Source organism: Poromitra crassiceps (genome assembly GCF_964638095.1).
Source record: "Poromitra crassiceps genome assembly, chromosome: 20".
NCBI lineage: Eukaryota > Metazoa > Chordata > Actinopteri > Beryciformes > Melamphaidae > Poromitra > Poromitra crassiceps.
Genome location: NC_139637.1, coordinates 25,466,596 through 25,487,491, shown reverse-complemented (window position 1 = coordinate 25,487,491; position 20,896 = coordinate 25,466,596). Strand labels below are relative to the sequence as shown.

The 20,896-nt window shown below is 44.9% G+C and overlaps 1 protein-coding gene across 1 annotated transcript; it reads left to right on the top strand.

Annotated features, from left to right (window-relative positions):
* The first annotated feature begins 443 nt into the window (after positions 1 to 443).
* LOC310795037 (ER membrane protein complex subunit 3) lies at positions 444 to 20,227 on the top strand. The gene is made up of 9 exons (XM_083657057.1): positions 444 to 490; positions 2,407 to 2,594; positions 6,862 to 6,919; positions 7,603 to 7,696; positions 8,816 to 8,920; positions 15,235 to 15,316; positions 16,265 to 16,344; positions 17,837 to 17,919; positions 19,930 to 20,227. The coding sequence occupies exons 2-9, from the start codon at positions 2,440 to 2,442 to the stop codon at positions 20,056 to 20,058; spliced, it is 786 nt and encodes a 261-aa protein (XP_083513183.1). The 5' UTR covers positions 444 to 490; positions 2,407 to 2,439; the 3' UTR covers positions 20,059 to 20,227.
* The last annotated feature ends 669 nt before the right edge of the window (positions 20,228 to 20,896 follow it).

Here is a 20,896-nt window from a genome sequence, read left to right as displayed (position 1 = left end):
AGACCCTAACCCAAAACCATGAGGTGTCGGACTCGTGAGGTATCGGACTCGTGAGGTATCGGACTAGGGGGCAGTCCCCAGTCACTTAGGGGGGGAAAGATTAGATTCAAGCACTAAGGATGGCTGTGTGAACGTAGCCACAGTACTGTTGCAATGTTCACACTATGCAGAGGAAAGGAGGGAATTATTTATTGAGCTGGGCAAACTGGGAGTTAAAAGCTTTTCCCTTAAAACACTGTTGGGTGATGGGGTGGCACAAATAAATAGTGTTAGGGAAGTAGTTCGCTTCCTTGTAGCTACAGACCTGTATCAGAGGATATAGGTCAATGTGCAGTGACGTAGTTTAACAGGGTGAGGCAGCAATGCACCAACCCGTGCCTAGTCTGCCGGAAATCTAAAGAAGAAGAAGAAGATCAGGAAGTAGTTTCTTCTTTGCGGAAATTTTACCAACGGAACGTGTTTGTTGCTATTTACAAACTTCACAAATGTGGTAAGTTACCTGAAGTTCATTTGAGACGTATAATGTGAAATATTCTCTGTAATATACCGTGTCGGCCGTAGTCTGTCAAATAAACTGTCATAGTTATTGTGTTATTTTGGGCAGATACTAGCGTTAGTTCAAAGGTGAAAGGTAACTAACGTTAATGTGTTAGCCAAGTTAGCCGCCGGGCTAGCGTCGTTAGCCAACTTTGCTCCCAGTGAAGCTGTAAACGATCATGCTAGTGTTAGCTGAATCAGAATGACTTTCAACAGTACTTTCTGGTCTTGGCTAAACTTAACGTTATTCCCTTAACGAGAACAACAGTGTGATCAGAAGCGCTGCTGCTGTCCCAGGTCTCTGCTGCAGTGAGTAGCCTACCTCTGTCAGCTCTGTGTGCTGCTGTGGGACACTTCACTTTATTCACAAGCACAGGGCCCAGACACTATGCCGATCAGTTGCTATTTGAAATACAGTATCTGTTTACTAACACGTCGTCTACATTATGGAAAAAGTGCATGTATTTTAGAATAACTTTTACAACCACTAGCCTACAAAACACCCAAAGACCCTAAACACTAGCAGTACTGCTAAATGGTCCTAACTAAGAGATTCCCCCCCCCCCCCCCCCCCATCAGTCTAAACATTCATACGATGCAATACATGGAGATACATTGGCAAGTGTAAATAAATAACAGTACAATTTAAATGGATTTCACAGTAGAGTAACAGCTGTTATATTATCAATAACGTTACTTAGTATCACAAGATCTTAAGTTACTTTCAGTTGGAATGTAATGCCATGGTGGTAGTCCATCCATACATTATCACTGAATGCTTTTGATTTGTTGAAGGAGGTCCCCCAGTAAAAATTAATGTTTTGAGCTGCAGTGTCATTGCATGATCACTAGAGGGCGACACACTAGCTCCTGCCTGCACTGGAACATGACCATGTGTAATAACAATCCAGTTCTTGTGGTTTAGAAACAAGTACTGTTCTAGTTTCTTTTATTTTTTTTATGCCTCCTATGATCTAAATAATAATAATGAAAATAATAATTATTTTATTTTTTTGGGGCATCCGAATAGTCAAATTTAAAGATAGCCGTATCAGTCTAAAACTATCTCTGCATCAATGTCCAGTGTTTCGCCTAGACATTTTTTCAGGCCTGGAGGGACTTCAAAACCTAAACCGAAGAAGAAGAACTGGACGGACAAACCCGTCTTGATTTGTCACACGAACACACCCAACACACGCCATGTGGCCAGCCACACACACACGCATGTGGCCAGCCACACACACACACGCATGTGGCCAGCCACACATACACGCATGTGGCCAGCCACACACACACACACGCATGTGGCCAGCCACACACACACGCATGTGGCCAGCCACAGACACATGCATCTGGCCAGCCACACACACACACTCATGCAGGTGAAACACAGTCTCTGCATTTATCCCATCCAGGCTTGTCCTTCCTCCGGGGGGCAGCCAGGAGCAGTGGGCCTCTTTCTTGTGTCCAGCGCCCGGGGACCAACTTCAAATGTTGTCGTCACTGGTCAGATGACGATCTTCTGCATGTTTTTAGGGGGGGTGGTCCATATCGATGTTGTATGGTGGAACCCCAGGGGAGTGACCCTTGCAGAAAAATGTTGATCGTTTGAAGCCAGATTTGGAGGATATTAACATTAGGATTAGACTGTTGTGATGTCATTTATACATTCATATTCATATTGGTAATTTACGTTATTAGTCTTTTTTTTCCAGGCCTGGCGGGCCCACCAGGCCTGTACAATTGTAGGGGAAACACTGATGTCACAGTTTCTGATTTTGATGTCATCACTGCCTGTAGATTCTGACACATCTCTCCTCCACTCTCTCTCTCCATGTTTTCCTCCTGCCTTGCCTCTCCCTCGGTCAGAGCTTCTCCCTCAGTGTGTGTAAACAGCGAGCCATGGCCGGTCCGGAGCTCCTCCTGGACTCCAGTATTCGGATCTGGGTGGTCCTGCCCATCGTCTTCATCACCTTCTTCGTGGGGATCATCCGCCACTACGTCACCCAGCTGCTGCACAGCGACAAGAAGGTCGACATGGAGCAGGTTTCTGACAGGTAGACAATGTTAACAAAAAATAAGTGGAAATGTGTACATTTTAAAGCGTTGCGCGTTCTCGGCCAGCTATAATGGCGATGCTGCTGTGTAGTAAGAATATCAGACACTAGCGCTGTGGCCAGGTAAACAAACATGTTACATGTCAGGTTACATGATGTAAGGCAATCGGCGTCTTCCAGCTTAGCTGACAGCACAAGAGTCAAATCAACAGGCCTGAGCCTCACTGAGGTCCGCAGACCGCTGTGTGCGTTTGTTTGTGTCCCCGGCGCATGCCGGTGTGAATTCCCCATGTTTAAAACAGTTTTGTCGGCACAAAGGCCCGTGCCCAGCCAGAAAACTAGAGACTATATGAAGCTCCACCTCACGTTAGTCGGCTGTGCAATGGAGTGGGCTGAGGAGGAACAAATTCCACCCAAACCTAGTCTGCACATTTTTTTTTTTTTTAATAATTCCAAAATTCCACATGATCGAATCAATTCCTTAACGACCAATTATCGATTTTCGATAATTGATGAACATCCCTACTCTGAATTGAAACTGTGTAGGTGTGTCTGCTGGATTGTCCCGCCCCCAAGTGCTCTCTCTCCCGGTGCTGCACAACTTGATGCATTCTGATGCATTTGTTGAATTTGCAGGGTAGAGGCACCTCACCTTATGTTCCAACACAGGACTCAGCCAGTTACTTCCTATTGTGTTGACACTTCCTGTGACAGTACAGTACTAGTGAGCAGGTCAAACAGACGGTGTTTTGAACAGGAAGTCATAACACAACTGGGTCAAGTGGGCGGGCCTACATAAAGGGAATATGTCTGAATCATAAACGGGGCTCAACATTAACTTTTTGAGGCACTTGTCCCTTCGGACAACTCAAATTTGTTTTTCCCTTGTCCTGACACAAAAGTAATTTGTCCCGATAAGAATGCCCCCAAAATGCCCAAACCCCAACTTTTTTTTTTTAACAAGCACGTCAAAATACATTAACACATTGAGTGCCAAGGACGTCTCTGGACGTCCTAAAAAAATGTAACGAGGAGTGCCAAGGACGTCTTTGGACGTCCTAAAATCATAATTCATATTATTCCATAATTCTGCTGTTTAAGGTCGTACCTAGCCAGTGAGCATGAATCCCTTCAAGGGATCACACGGCGCCACCTTAAACATCGACACGGGAGCTGCGCCACCCACCTCAGATCCTTTACTTTGTGCAGGAGACAGCAGGGAAAGACGTGATCAAAGAGGAAACCGATGCATGCTTCAGCCAGAGCCGTATAGATTGCTCTGTCTGCAGCGGACAGTGGGCTCGGCTGCATCCGCGCTCACAACTGAGCTCTTATGCTTCTATCTATCTCCACACGATTCCCTGCCAGAAAGCCAGCATCCGAAGCCGAACGGCCAAGCCTTTTCGTTCAGTCGCGTTTGGCATTTCCTGGTTGCGCGCTGGGATCCGTCCGGGGCAAAAACGGAGTCTGTGAGAAAACAAACTCTGTGCGTGTGGGGAGGAGCCCGCAGCTCAGAGGTGGAGAGGGGGGGGGGGCACGCAGGCTGCACAGAAACCACACCACGCCACCACATCAGAAAACACCAGCCAGAGTCAGTGAATGTGCTCGAAATTAGAGTGCAAAAGGTATTCATAAAAGTGACTATATCTTGGAAAGTAAAAAAAAACGACAGAAAACCCTTGAAAGTGCACTTTTTTCAGAGGCTGTCATTTCATAATGGAACTGTCTAGAAACAAAATTTCTTCTTTGGAAGAAGCAGGAGTGTTCAATGTTTCATTAAAGTCCAGCCCTGTCAATATAGCCCTAATAGAATTTTTTTTATAGCTGTTTTCAACTGAATGGAAGTGAATCTGGCACAGGCTGCAGACAATTTTACTGAAGCGCTGTGGCACTCAATGTGTTAAGCTATTAACACTTTGAGTGCCAGTCACTTTTGGAGAACGGACGCTCCCAGTGCCAGAGTTTCAGAGCGTTTTCAGTGATTTCTCGAAGCCCACAGAATATTGTGTGATATTACTATGTAAACACTGAACACGCACAAATAACGATGAGACTCTCTTCTATCACCTGCAAAAAAAAGTTTATTGATCCCATTTTCCGTTTTTAGTTATGAGCCGGAGAAGATAGCTTGATTTGACCAAAAACAGCCACTTTTTTTCTAGAACCTGAGATATTCAGCCTTTTGTGAAAGGAAGCATTTCAAGCACATCATTGACTCATTGCTAATATTTTCTGATGTAATGACACCTCAAAAATAATTTCCTTCAATAAAAGAGTGAAAACAAAGGAATTTTGTTTGGCCAAATAATATTTTTTAGCTGAAACCAGCAGCGCTGGCCCCTGCGTGCGCTGCTGGTTGCAGCTTCTTGCTGGTCTTGATTTACTGCTGGTGGGCATCAGATATTCTAGCTTGCGTTTGCCAATCCTGTCCTGCTGCCTGGGTCTGTCTGGGTGTTGTGTGCTGCTCTGCGTGCTCTGCGTGCCCCCCCCCCTCAACTGCACACTCCTCCTCCTGGGCGTGTCTCTGGGGCTTTCTGCTGCCTGCGTTTGCTCTGCACTGAAAAGTCCGCTACATCCAGCTTTTTTACAGCCGCGTGTATTTGTCACCAGCTCCCATGCTTCCAGTTGAGAATAATAACAACTCCACGGCTGATCATGCGGATGGGCTGTTGCAGCGGACACGGAGGTGCTCAATTGTGACAGCAGATTGGCTGCTGCAGGCACAGCTATATCGTCGGTGTCGGGCCAGGACCTCGAATGTCACTTTTTTCACTTTCTTACTTTTTGTCATGAATCAATGCCATTGGTCACCCTTCACGTCTCTGTGTGGTTTTTAACAAATGCAACCAATGGAAAAGCATTAAAACGAGCTTGTGAGTAAATCTCGTAACGCCATTCGCCCTCAATCTGTCAGTCAAACCTCGAAATCCCCCCCCTACCTCCGTGTGTACCCCCCTACGCAGGACAATAAACCCGGAAAAGACACACGGCAGACGCGCTGTGTATTTCTCATATCGTTTTGACTAATCCTGGCTTCCTCTGACGTTAATATATCAATCAAATGTTTTCCAGTTATTCCTAGGCTGCAAACTTGTTTTAACATGCAAATCGGAGTGCTTTCTGACGAGAATAAAGTAACGTTAACGCTACGTTATGTCAGACTATTTCTCACCCCATGCGAAAGCCCCCATTCGGCCATGAGAGGCGAGGGGCAATCCTGCTGCTCCTGCGCGCACCCCCGCGGCCTGGAGCTTGGGGGCTCGTGCATGAGGATGCGGCTGCCTCCCGCTTGACTGGCCATGAGAAAGCGCTTCCAAGTCGGACTGATAATATAAACAACATCATTTGAGCTTATCCAGGTAAGATATTAATAAAGTAATGACACATTCAGCGGGAAACTAACTATAATTAAGACATGTGCCAACTTTGACGACATTTGGTTCAGTAGTTTAAGAGCAAACAGGTTTTTTTTACTTCCTGAAAAGTTTCTGTTTTGGAAATTCGAGGTCCTGGAACGACAGCAGCGATATGCTTCATGCATATCGATGCATACGGACGGATGCGATGCGATTTCCTTTTCCCCAACGACTTCTTCTGTGTGTTTAACTCCACTTTCTCTCATCTGGACAGCGCTGTCGCCACCTAAGGGTTCTGTAAAATAGGTTAGACACATTCAATAGCTCTCATATTGTAAGAGGCGATGTAAGAGGGTTAGATCGACACCCCCCCGTCAAAAATACAATTTCGAGTTATTGACGCCATTTGGCGTCGCTGGCAGTCTACGGTAAATTTCTAATGACGCCATATGGCGTCGCTGGCACTCAATGTGTTAAGGACAAAAGATGACAGACACATCACACATTTAGGTTTAGGGGTTAGGGGTTCCCAATAAGCCTACCTCTGACGCGTGATTTCGAATCGCACATAGGTTATGCAAAACCAACGCCCTGTGCCCGCCTACACAGCAGTCAAGCGCTATTTAGATGCAGGAAAGACAGGCTGCCACTTGGCCCCCACGGAGTTCTATTTTACGACTGGATTGGAGAGTATTGATCTCAAAACAACGCGTAGGACGGCCAGAAACGCTGCGGAGATCACTGGGTGAGTCGTCAGATCATAATTAATGTGAGGAGAGGGGTCCAGGTAAAAAAAAAACGAAATTCTCCTTTAAGCGGTTGACTTGATTGTCTGGCAGAGTGTTGTGAGTGTGTTTTGCCTGTTGGCCATGGTGGAGGTTGTGTATGTGACAGTGATGTGGTGTCTCCAGTCAGGTGCTGTTACGGAGCCGCATCCTCCGGGAGAACGGCAAGTACATCCCCCGACAGGTAAGGAGTGAATCTGCTGTGTCTCTTTACTACAGGGACGATGTCCTCACAGTCACTGTCAGGGTTCTTTACTACAGGGACGATGTCCTCACAGTCACTGTCAGGGTTCTTTACTACAGGGACGATGTCCTCACAGTCACTGTCAGGGTTCTTTACTACAGGGACGATGTCCTCACAGTCACTGTCAGGGTTCTTTACTACAGGGACGATGTCCTCACAGTCACTGTCCTTTACTACAGGGACGATGTCCTCACTGTCACTGTCAGGGTTCTTTACTACAGGGACGATGTACAAACCATTCTTACAGTCACCTCAATCATGGCTGACCAATCATGACTGACCAATTTGGGGCCCGCGGGCCAAACTTGGCCCTCGCTCAGTTTGTTTTGGCCCTGCATTGTTTTGAAACAAGGGGGGGAAAGACAATAGAAATAAAATAGTACAGAGGGCAAAAAACAATACATACATCTGTGTGGAGCCGTATAGGTCCTTGTAAGCAAAATACATGACCCCCTCGAGTACTGTAGCAAGCCCCTCGGAGCATGACATAAACACACACAGGCCCGTAGAAATAACCAGCACTATTTCACATTGGCTGCTGGCCATATGTTGAGCTAGCAGAGCACTTGATCGTACAACAAGACTGGACTGATTTGTGATGGTGACCGTTTTGACCCCTGCAGTCTTTCACCATGAGGAAGCATTACTTCAACGACGTGGAGACGGGCTTCTTCAAGAAGGTCAAGAGGAAGGTCGTCCCCAAGAACCCCATGACAGGTGTGTGTGTGTGTGTGTGTGTGTGTGTGTGTTTGTGTGTGTGTGTGTGTGTGTGTGTGTGTTTATTTTATTTTATTTAAAGTCGAGCTGAACCCAAAAATGACTTTTCTTTTCTTTTAGTTCAAATACCTGGGTATGCAGTGCACCTATTTAATAATGTATGCCAAAAACAGTTTGCTGATGTCACCCAGTACTATCAAATTTCTACCCCATTTCAACCAATCATATCACGACATGCAGCTGTCAATCAAATCTTCATTTCAGGATGATTTTCTCTTCCAAATGAAGTAGAAAATGGCGCCTAGTGCCTGTCATCTGGCAGAATTCCTCTCCCATAAACTAACTACTAACTTGGCCAATTGTTAGAAACATGAACAAAAAACAAAAACTATCATCTCTAAGAATGCAAATAAATGTAACTGGCTCGTTAAAACGCACATTCCAGGAATATCGTATTTACAGAAATAGCGTAAAAGGCGCGCGCTTGAGAGCGTGGTTGTCAGGGGTCTGCCCTCAGAGATTCCAGGCGGGCGGGCAGCACCCATGCATCGGATTGTCCGCTCGCTCCGCACGAAGCAGCTGGCTGCCTGGTACTCCGCGGATCCCACTCGCGTAGCACGACAACACGCTGAATCCCACTCGATTTGGGGGTGGAACACGCCATGATTGACCAATGCCAAAGCCAATCGCCAGAATTGTCAAATCAAATCATCGACATGATACTATGACCCGCCTCTCAACTTGTCATCTCAGACAAATTCAGTCTGAAACGGACTGCGACACACGTGACCAACGGGTTCCACTTTAACCTTTATTTAACCAGGTAACTCATTAAGAACAAATTCTTATTTACAATGGCGACCTGGCATGTGTATGCGTCACGTGCGTGCACGCGTGTGTGTGTGTGTGTGTGTGTGTGCGTGTGCGTACATACTGTACATACAGTATGTCAGGGTATGCGCACAAGCAAAGTTTTCCCCTGCGTATGTTCTCTCTTGCCATTCATTTATGTGGTACTTGCATTACATGGATGTGTGTGTGTGTGTGTGTGTGTGTGTGTGTGTGTGTGTGTGTGTGTGTGTGTGTGAATCCGTCCGTCCGTCCGTCCCTTGGTTCCAGACACCAGCATGCTGACAGACATGATGAAAGGCAACCTGACCAACGTCCTGCCCATGATCGTGATCGGTGGGTGGATCAACTGGGCCTTCTCCGGATTCGTTATAAGTGAGTTCTTCAGCTGTCAATCATGTCACATTGCAATCACAATATTGTAGTACATGCAGCCATCGTTTATTTTTTATTTTTTATTACGTTCAGTATCATTTGGAATCATGCTAATTGACCAATATGTAATCAAACATTTGCTTCAATGGACAACTTGAGTTGCAGGTCAGAGGCTCTCTAAGGTCCAGACTAAACTAAAGAACCTAACCCTAAAGGGCTCATTATACTCGAGCAAGCTCCGTGGGGTGGAGCTCTGCGAGTCACCGTGCGGACCTCGCGCTGGGGCAGATGCTTTTATACTCAGAAGTGATCAACCAAGTGATCAGCATGTATTGTACAATGGTAAAAGTGAGAACAGCCGTGAAAAAGTCGCAATTAAAAGCTATTATGTGCAGTACTGAGTGTGCTTTCACTCTCAAACGACCGCACATCAGCACATGAATGAATCACCAAACTTGTTTTTACTGAATAGCCGTTTCAGTTCTCAGCCCTGATAGCCTACTCTGTGCTGCTTTTAATCTCTCTCAATCATGCTCTCAACACAACACATTTACTTGGTGAAATGACTAAAAACGAACAGTTGCAAGTCAAAGTTTAGCCTACCACATGGGTCAAGAAATGTGGCGAAAACACAGCCCAGTGTTCAGGGCTCAGTGGCTCGAAAGCGTCCATGTTTGGGGAGAAGCCGTGCGGAGGTCGCGCTGTGAGAAAAATCTTCAGGTACACGGTGGGCGCCCTACGGAGGTAGCGCCCAACCACGCCCAACAAATTTACGTCATTTGACGCGCCCGGCCCTCGCTCCACCCCCGCGCCCTTCACGGCATGGTGAGCATAAAGCAGCCTTAACCCAGACCTAAGGTCCAGACTAAACTAAAGAACCTAACCCAGACCTAAGGTCCAGACTAAAGAATATTGTGTTGGTGTCTAATGCATTTTTTCTTATGATAAAAAAAAGGGAAGCCACATCCTCTTTTTGGATTCCATGATATTTTAAAGGGACAGTAATATATTCAGATTTCTACTGTGCCTTAACACAAACACAAACACTACTGTGCCTTAACACAAAAGCACCATAATAGCTCTATGACAGCCAGGCAGCTCTTTTCGCCGCAACCAATTGAAAATAACTGAAAAATAAGTGTGTCCAGGTGTGTCTAAAAAATAAAACGCTCGATGTGTTCATAGACTAGATTTTTTGTAAATAGATATACACGGTGTATATACACTAGGGTAACCCTAGGCTCGCCACATGCAGCTCGGCCATTGTCATAGGCACTGATGATGTCATAGTCATTATGACATCATCAGTGGGACAAACATTTTAACAGACAGCAGACAGGTATTGCACACTTGCTCACTTTTTATATAATAAAATGATATATATTATATAAAATGATATATATATATATATAAAATGATATATATATATATATATATATACAATATATATATACAAACGTGTCTATTTCTTTGCTGTGGTGCTAACGGGACGCTAACGTTAGCGTCGCTGGATGTCAATAATCTCACTGATGAATTGGGCTGCTTGCAACAGCAGCTGCGCTCAAGTGCTTTTCCGCTTCACAGCAGCATTTTACAGCACAGATTGCATTTAGCGCGTCGTCTTGTCTTTCGCGAGCCATAATTGGTACTTATCTTTGAAATGCCACATATTGTTGAAGCTGCACTTCCCCTGGCCTGTGTCAGGCGGCAGACTAAGACTTTGCTAACTGCTAAGTGCTAACGTTACCTCGGCTGCAGGCAGCAGGCAGATGTAGGCTAGTGGGTGTGCCTGTAACTCACTGGATTCACTTCTCACACACAACAGAAACACAGCGACGGTTAACGTTACGTGCCGTGCCAATTTACACTATACTAATTTTATGCTCTGAACTCAGTGTAAATTAGGGATGTTCATCAATTATCGAAAATCGATAATTGATCGTTAAGGAATTGAATCGATCATGTGGAATTTGGATCGATTATTATTATTATTAATATTTATTTATTTCTTATTATTATTATTTTTTTGACGGACTACGTTTGGGTGGAATTCGTTCCTCCTCGCCCCACTCCATTGCACAGCCGACTAACGTGAGGTGGAGCTTCATATAGTCTCTAGTTTTCTGGCTGGGCACGGGCCTTTGTGCCAACAAAACTGTTTAAAACATGGGGAATTCACACCGGCATGCGCCGGGGACACAAACAAACGCACCCAGCGGTCTGGCTCAGGCCTGTTGATTTGACTCTTGTGCTGTCAGCTAAGCTGGAAGACGCCGATTGCCTTACATCATGTAACCTGACATGTAACATGTTTGTTTACCTGGCCACAGTGCCAGTGTCTGATATTCTTACTACACAGCGGCATCGCCATTATAGCTGGCTGAGAACGTGCAACGTTATTACCAGACCAGAGTAAAAAAAAAAAAAATTATTATTATTATTATTATTATTATTATTACGCAATCGATAATTGATAGTTAATTTTCCCGATTTTCGATTATGGAAATTTTTCAAAATGAACATCCCTAGTGTAAATGAACATCATGAAAATATTTATTAAACAAATTTCCATGACTTTTCCAAAACCTTGTCGGATCCCCCCCCCCCCCCCAAAACTTTTCCATTAGGGCCTGTGTCCACCTAGCGTCTTTTTCCGACGTTAAACGCTGGGAGTGCGCTGGGGAACGCTGATCTCGGCGCACAATATAACAAGGAAGCAGTCTGAAACTAACGTTAGCTCAGTGCGGTAGTATCTTGATAGCTGACAGCTAACATTAGCAAACAACACACATACAGTGATTTAGCTCAACACTCACCAGAAATATTAAGTGTCTAGCCAATCTGCTCCCACAATTGAGCCTTTCTGTCTCTGTTGCGATAGTTTTTTCATATGATTAGTGGCCAGAAAAGGAGCACCTGACACCAGCGTCTTTCTGAAAAGTTAAAATAATTTCAGCTGGAAGCGCTGGGAGTCGGGCGCACAAAAACACCAGAGCGCTGTGAAAATAAGACGCTGGACGCAGCGCACTTTCTCTAGATGTCCGTGTGCGCTCGGATACGCTCTCCCCCCATTGGAAACAATTGAAAATATACGCCGGAGCTGATGAAAAGACGCTAGGTGGACACAGGCCCTTACCTGGAGATTTAATTTAAATGTCCATGATTTTCCAGGCTTTTCCATGACCGTACGAACCCTGGTTAGTGTTTCTCCTAGAATTTTTTTTCAGGCCAGGTGGTACCGACCGGAAACAAAACCTAAACCGACGCTGCACGCCACGGGATACCATATTGGCGCGGTCGGCTTCGGTCAGGTGGCGCAGCAGGTGGTCTGCAATTTTCTGTCTATTTGCTTACAAATGTTGGTACGCTCGGTATATTCAAGACTTGAAACAAAGTGATCACAAGAGAGAGCCCCAGGGATGATGTATTTTTGAAGTCCCGGACTTCCTGGTTCTTCACTGTTTCTGTCTATGGGATTGTTGAATGGGTTTTTGCCACGATGCTTCAAATAAGGTCTGTGGGCAACACAAGCTTAATCAAACGCGAACCAGTGTTCAGCCGGATAATCTTCACACATGAGGACCACTTTCATGAGTTTTGTAGCGTAAATGCGAGCGCTAGAAGTAAAAAGCTCGAGCTAAGCTAATCCAGAACTACACACTGTCGCATAGGCTTCCACGTCACGTCAGCACTCAACCTGGACTGTTGTTGATGTGTGCGCTGCTGTGCACTGAATCCCCCGGGCTGAACCAGGTGAGGGAAAGAGAATTTCCGTGTTTGTCCTTTGAAGTGGTGACGTTATTGACGTATATATCCCCGTCGACTCAACAGTGTAGTCTCATTTAGCCGTTTGCTAGCTAGCCGCCCTTTTAACGGACGTAAAAGCTTCAAAACTCATAAAAGTGGTCTTCATGTGTGGAGATGATAATACTAAACACTCGTTCACGTTTGATTAAGCTTGCGTTGCCCAGAGAGATTATTAGAAACATCGCGCCAAAAACCCATTCAAAAATCCCATAGGGGAAAACAGTGAAGAACCAGGAGTGTTAGCATCGATGATTTCCGGACTCGTTCCTGGGGCTCTCTATGGAGAAGATGACTTAAAGTGCATGTGGTAGCGCTGTCGCCTCACAGCAAGAAGGTCCTGGGTTCGATTCCTGCCTGGATGCTGTGGGCACGGAGTGTGTGTCCCCATGTCCTCAGTGCCTACGGTCCAGGTGTCTCGTCAAAAACGTCCTTTCTGTGTGGAGTCTGCATGTTCTCCCCGTGCTCCCCTGACGTTTCCTCCACATAGGAACCCCCCGCTAAAAACATGCAAAAAATAAAGTGCATTTATTGCTGAATAAATAAGTGGTCTCACCTATTGCAAAACATTACAGGGATGCAAACTCACAGGCTCCCAAAAGCAAATCCTTATTCATTTGAATGAATGTATATTTAGCATCATTTAGTGCTCTTGTATTACTGTCAACATTATACGTGTTGTTGTATTTTAATATGCCATAAAGGTTTGTATTGAAATTTGTAAAAGAAAAAGAAAAATCAGGCCTGGCGGTGATCCTCGTTGGCCTGTACGATAGACCCTTTTCACGGGGGCCATTTTGTGTAGGACTAAAGTTACCTACCAATTATTATTGTTGTTGTTATTATTATTATGCTATTATTTTATTATTATCATTTATAAACTTGTATTCATCCTATTTTATTTGTTTCTGAATACTGAGCCACAATTCACTCCATAGGCTGACTGTCATCTGTGAAAAAGCTGGAGGAAGAAGTAGAAAACATTTCTAAAAGAACACTTTAGAGCTGCAAACATTAGCTGCTTCATCTGTTGATCGACAGAAAGTTACTCGCCTCATCATCAACCTTCACTCATGGCCCACTTGAAAATCTCAAAAATGTTCGCAGCCCACCTCCGACCATAAACTGTACAGAGGCCAAATGATGCACTCATATATAATACAATATATAATAATATACATAACATATATCATAATATAATAATGCCTCATAGCACGTTTTATTTCACGATAAAAGGAGCCGTCCATCAGCACCACACAGAAATCAGAAACTAAAAGTGAGTGGCTGTCTGCAATAGACCCTTTTCACGGGGGCCATTTTGTGTGGAAAAGGCGGACTAAACACAGGTGCAAGCAAAACACTAATGAGGGTTTCCAACTTCCAATCATGGACGTTTTAAACCCTCGTTAGTGTTTTGCTCGCACCTGTGTTTACCCTGCCTGTTCCACACAAAATGGCCCCCGTGAAAAGGGTCTATTGTAGGGGAAACACTGATTGTCGGTTGTTAACACGTTCACTGCCAATGGCGAGTTGACTCGTCAAAAAAAATCCAACGGTTGACTGCCAATGACGAGTTGAGTCGTCAAAAAAAAAAAAAAGTTTTCTTTGACGGTGGGACGTGGATCAATGCCCCCCACGTCTCCTATAAAAATATTGGAGCCACCGAACGTGTACAACCCATTCCACCGACCCACTAAGTGGCGACAGTGCTCTCCATTCTAGAGGAAGGCAAGCAAAAAGCAGTGTGAGGAAGCCATTCTCATGAAAATGGATTGGCGAAAACGCTTTCGCGCTTGGGAGCTGGCGGTGGGGTTTTGCAAATTTGCATAATAGATTACGGGTGGAACACACTTTGAAACACGCAGCATAAATAAGACCAGAATTGCAAAAGCTTCATCAAAGCTCTCAGAACCCCAAGAAACGAGCGAGCCCATCCAGACTTGCCCAGCGGCCACCAGCAGACAGGAGCAGCAGCAAAGCAGTGAGCCTGGTGACGCGAGGTTACAGCAGCAGCAGCAACGAGCTTGTGACACGCCCGCTGCAGCCAAGAAGAACACACACGGAGGGAGGAGTTTGAAGGAGAGGGGTGTTTCCTGCTGTTATGGAGGAAATTACTGTTCAAAACTATTGTTTAGATGTCTGACGTCTTACTGATGCCAAAAATGAATGGTTAAAGTGACTGTTCTATCGAATTTCACAAAAAGCTATTTATCTCAGCTTAAATTTCCAGACGCTGAAACCATGCTGTATTCAAGTGCTAATGCCTACATAACTACTAACTCTACAAACTAACTCTTTTAGACAGAGAAAGCACACCTTCTATTAGTTCTTTTGAGATATTTTGTGTTCACAAAATCTTAGCAGAAAAGAATCCTCGGGTCTTGAAAGATGAGCCAGAATCCTCAAAAAACCCCTCTGGCAGAAGCTACCTACAGTAAAAAAAAAAACGGCTGGCAGTGAATGTGTTAATGATGATGTTTGTTAATGATTGTTGTTGTTTTGTCCTGCAGCCAAAGTGCCGTTCCCCCTGACGCTGAGGTTCAAACCCATGCTACAGAGAGGGATCGAGCTGCTGTCTCTGGACGCTTCCTGGTAAAACACAAACCAAACCATATGGAAATGTCAAAACACTCAAATATGGTTAGATGTTGGTTATATATGGTTAGATGTTGGTTATGGTTAGTTGGTTATATATGGTTCTAGCTGGAAACCCATTTACATGACCTTCAAATTATTATCTGGAGAGCGAATGCGATACGTCATCTGAGGTTCAGGATTCAATGCAAGCAGAATATGACGTGATCACTAAAAGTTCACCAACAACAAAGTCTGACTTTGCACAATTCTGTTTATTTCTGAGCCACAAACCTTTCTAGGGATGATGCCATTGGCTGCTGGAATGTAAACAATAAAAAAAAAAGAATCATAAAGTGACAATAATCTCATTTGGATGGAGAGCTTGTGAAACTGTGATGGTCAAGCGTCACATTAGTGATGACTACGGCAGACTAACATGTAGTGTCGCTGATATGACCTTTCATTTGTTCTGTCCACCATACAGAGTAACATGTAGTGTCGCTGATATCACCTTTCATTTGTTCTGTCCACCATACAGAATAACATGTAGTGTCGCTGATACCACCTTTCATTTGTTCTGTCCACCATACAGAATAACATGTAGTGTCGCTGATACCACCTTTCATTTGTTCTGTCCACCATACAGAATAACATGTAGTGTCGCTGATACCACCTTTCATTTGTTCTGTCCACCATACAGAATAACATGTAGTGTCGCTGATACCACCTTTCATTTGTTCTGTCCACCATACAGAATAACATGTAGTGTCGCTGATACCACCTTTCATTTGTTCTGTCCACCATACAGAATAACATGTAGTGTCGCTGATACCACCTTTCATTTGTTCTGTCCACCATACGGACTGTCACATTTTCATATAGTGATAATTAGATGGAGCCTGTGGAGTAGCAGGAATAGCAGCTGACATTTAATTAGGTTGTGATTTGTTGAATATTTCCCAGGGTGAGTTCAGCGTCCTGGTACTTCCTGAATGTGTTTGGACTGAGGAGCATGTACAGCCTGATCCTGGGACAGGACAATGGTGAGTTCAACCAATTTAGTGTTTGTGTTGTTGTTGTTGTTGTTGTTGTTGTTGTTGTTGTTTTACTTGATCAGTTGATATTGTTTATCAAACATGTTTAATGTCCCTGGAGCCAAGCCAGTCTCCAGTCACTCTCCTATTGTACTTGGCCAATTCCCCCTGCTGTCCCTTTAAAAACAAAAATCCTCATTCATCTTTGACTTTCTGTGACTGGTGAGCATGATCACATGGTCACATGATCACATGGTCACATGATCACATGGTCTGAGCATGATCACATGGTCTGGAGCACAAACAAAATATACAAAAACTATAAAGAAAAACATCACATGGATGCAACTGGGACGTATCATCAGTGATGTACCCTGGGGTCATAGGATGTTTCAGGTACTGCAACATCATACACCCTCGCCCAGGTGACCCAGCTGGGGTTGATCAAGCCCAGACTTACGTCCCAGTAGCTACCCACGGTCAGCCCTCTTAGGGAAAGACAGGGCCACTAAATCCGCTGCTCCGGAACTACTCTGCCGGGACCGGGAGGCTCTGGCACGTGGAGGGACTGGGCTCTGTGGGTTGACTCCTGTCCGGGCTCCTCCTACGTCTCACCAGGTCCAGGACCTGTGCGTTGCAGCAGGCTCCCCCGCTCCCAACATTTCATTCCGGTATGATGTTTCTTGGGCCGTGGTGGTACTGCAGGCTCCACTTGCGGCTTGAATGGCCCTCCTAAAAGGCCTCTCGTGGATTTGTTGGGCTTCTTCCTCACGGAAGACGCAGGCTGGGGCGCTAACCCATACTGCTCCCGGGTGCTGTCTACATTCCGGCTGTCAACTGTCTCCAGTGGTCACCAATCTATTCCTGGTTGTCACGTAGTCTATTCCTAGGAGTCACTGGCTAGGCCAGACTAACTATAGAGAAAAAAACATCACATGGCATGGCTAGAGCACAGCACATAATTTATACAATATACCATGGCACACAGCATGGCTAGAGAATAGCACATTATTTATACAATATACCATGGCACACAGCATGGCTAGAGCACAGCACTATTTAAACAGAGGCAGGACATTCTTACACATGACTTTTGGTTTATCTGGTTGTTGCTCCACCCCCTCTGCCGATCTGTGGAGAGTTGTAGACTAGCACCATGCTTCCACTGATACATGTGCAGTCGCCAGCCGCTTCTTCTCCGACCGACCAGAGGAGGCACTATTCCAGCGACCAGGACACATACCCTTAATCCGGCTTCCCACCCGCAGACACGGCCAAGTGTGCCTGTATGGACTCCCTACCAGGCCGGGGGTAACACAGGGGCTCGAACCTGCGACCCCGGTAGGCAGGGAATCTACCGCTGCACTATCCGTATATGTTAGTAATATGTTGTAAACCGTCTACAGCTCCAAGCCTAACTATGGCTGCACAGTGCGGAGAGGCAGGATGTAGGTTCTTAGTGTTTTGTATTTCATCTGTTAAACGTGTCGTTTGTTTCCAGCTGCTGACCAATCGCGGCTCATGCAGGACCAGATGACAGGCGCTGCCATGGCGATGCCCCCTGACCCCAACAAGGCCTTCAAGGTAGAAGTCAAACGACGTTACTGTCGGAGGGATTTAGAGTGTGGAGCGAACTGGGGGCGCGTGGAGGAGAATGTAGGGAAACAGTGGATGGATGGATCCAGAAGGAGGCGGTAATGCAACATAAACGATGCCAACTGCCATAAAACACCACAGAAGAAGAAGACTAGGGATGGGAACCGCGCACCGGTAGCAAAGAGCATGGAAGGAAAGAGACGACACTCCGGCCATTTTTGGAAACAGAATGCGCCTCGCAGTGGTCAGCTGCGGTAGCGCTGGCCCCTATAATCAGCCTCTCTAAACAGTAACTCAACGGGAGTTGAACCTCGGGTCCTTTTCATTAGGTATTTATCTTGAAAAAACTAAACAAAGAAAACGAAAAATTTTGCTTAGTTTCCACAATATGGTTGTTGTTTTACATCCCTGCACTACACCACTTCAATCAAGATTTGCAGTACGCCCGGAAAAGATGTGAATCCCCAAAGTTTAGAGTGTTCTCCCGTTGAGTTACTGTTTAGAGAGGCTGATTATAGGGGCCAGCGCTACCGCAGCTGACCACTGCGAGCCTGTGCGAGGTTCTTTTGGCGCTGTCACGCTTCCAAAAATAAAAAATGGCGGAGGCTGCTGGGCGCTGATGTTGCAATGGGGCAATATGGAGCTGTCATTTCTTTCCATAAAAGTTCTTTGCCGGTATTAATTGGTACCGGTTGCGGATTGGTCGGTACCAGGAGTATCGATAAGGTCCTGGACGTTCGGTGCTGCTATCGGTATTTTATTATCATTATTATTCTTATTATTTAACAATAACGAAGCGGCACCAGGCGTTTGACGTTGCGTGTTTACACTCCTGGCCTGTCACTACGCTTGTGACAGGTTGAAAAGAATGAAAAGATCAGTAGTAGATTTGGAAGAAAACTAGTTTCATGATAGGACACATCTCACTGTTGATTCACACAGCGGGCGACGGCCCTGTGGTGATTGAAACTCCGCCTCGCGTTGTAACAAATATCATGGTGCTTTTGTTGAAGCAGACTTATTTTCAGAGTGAAAACGGAACAACAACGGTGTTCGCTTTACCTGTAACGTTACATCCATCTATTCAGCAGATAAGTTGGTCCCACAAACTCCACAAAACGTAACTGACTCCATCGTTTGTTTCATAAGTCTTTGAAAACGGGTGTGATTTATCCAGACTCGATGACAAAAACGTTTTCTAAATGAAAATACGCCTCGGTAAAGAGATTTGTCTTGGTGTCGAGTTTCTACTCAGTGACGTGCGCAATGCATTCTGGGTGCTGTAGTATGATTCCCCTTATGAGTGGTATGGGGAAAACTACAGCCGTTTTCTCTGGTAAAAAAAAAAACGCATTAAAAACAATCATATTTCTACTACATAGGTGACCTAGGTTTAATAACTCATCATATTCACAGCCGTGAAATAGGCCTTCTTAGGAATTTAACTTGTAATGAGTAATAACAAAATAACTGTTGAATCATTTCACATCTTTTCATGTCTTTACTTTTTGCACCAGATGATGGAGAGCAGTATCGATAAGTATCGGTATCGATAAGCAGTACCGGTATCAATGAAATCCAATCACTACCCATCCCTGATTGTGACTCAAGTCCAAGTCATGTGACTTGAGTCCCCACCTCTGGACTGTGTGTCTTTACATTTGAGTTCTCTCTATCTTTCCAAGACATTTCAACAGGACAGGACTGAACCTGTGTCTTCTCAGTAGAGATGCACGATAACGATATATCAGCAATCATATCGGTGCCAGCCGATGTTAGTCATTTTTTACTCAGTAATTATTTAATTATTATATTATATAATTGAATGATATAATTGAATAAAAATCGCTGACATCGGCTGACACCGAGCAATGTTAATATCGGTATCGGTATTGACGCATCCCTACTTTTCAGTGACTGTGCTCGTTTATTTGTGGGACTAACTGTGTGTGTGTGTGTGTGTGTGTGTGTGTGTGTGTGTGTGTGTGTGTGTGTCAGAGTGAATGGGAGGCACTGGAGATCGTGGAACACAAGTGGGCCCTGGACAACGTGGAGGAGGAGCTGATGTCCAGAGACCTCAACTTTGGAACCTTCTTCAGCCAGGACATCAAGTCAGCCATGTTCTAGGCGGCTTCTGGGACGATGATTCTGAAGGTTCTAGAACACCAGTCTTCTTTAGGAACAACGTAAAAAAAACAACAACTCCAGATTCGATGTTTTTGTGTTTTTCAACTGTTCTGGAATGGTTCTACACGTTCTCTAGAACAAGGTCTTATTTAAAAACAAAACAACAGCTTCTTTGCCTCCATGTATTCCATGTTTCTGTAACACGGGGGTTCTGGAATGGTTCTAGAACACACCACACACATGTTCTGTAACGATGCTTGAAGTTCTAGGACACGAGGGAGACACGGCTTCTGAAACTGTCCTGAGGGATCTAGATCCGCGTCTCTTAACGTCTTCTTAGAAAAAAAGTCTGATTTTTGTGTTTCCATGTTCCAGAACACACCACACACTCTAGAATAAGGCTCTACAGAAGGAAAATACCAGATAGATATTGAGGTTTTAAGGTTCTACAACTCTGTTTACATCATTGACGGTATAAAACATGGGCGTCATGACAGCTTCCCCAAAGTGAAGCCAAAACATCTCGCTCACCCCCTGGTGGCTGGCTGCAGTATAGGTCATAAATTCCTGCCCCCTCCATGTTAGTGGGACATGAGCCAAACTAAAACCTCAAAGTGCACGTCAAATAAATCTTGGACAAAGATGCTTTGTGTCTTTGAAGGTACTTGTTAAGCGGTAGGAAGGGGAGTTTCTCCATCTTTTACACTCAATGGTTTCAACACTGTTAGAATTTAGAAATTTAGAAAACTGTTACAATTTGTGAACAGAATAAGTGATGATTTAACAGAAGTGCACCTTGCTGCATACATTTGCATATGAATGAACGAATAGCTGATTT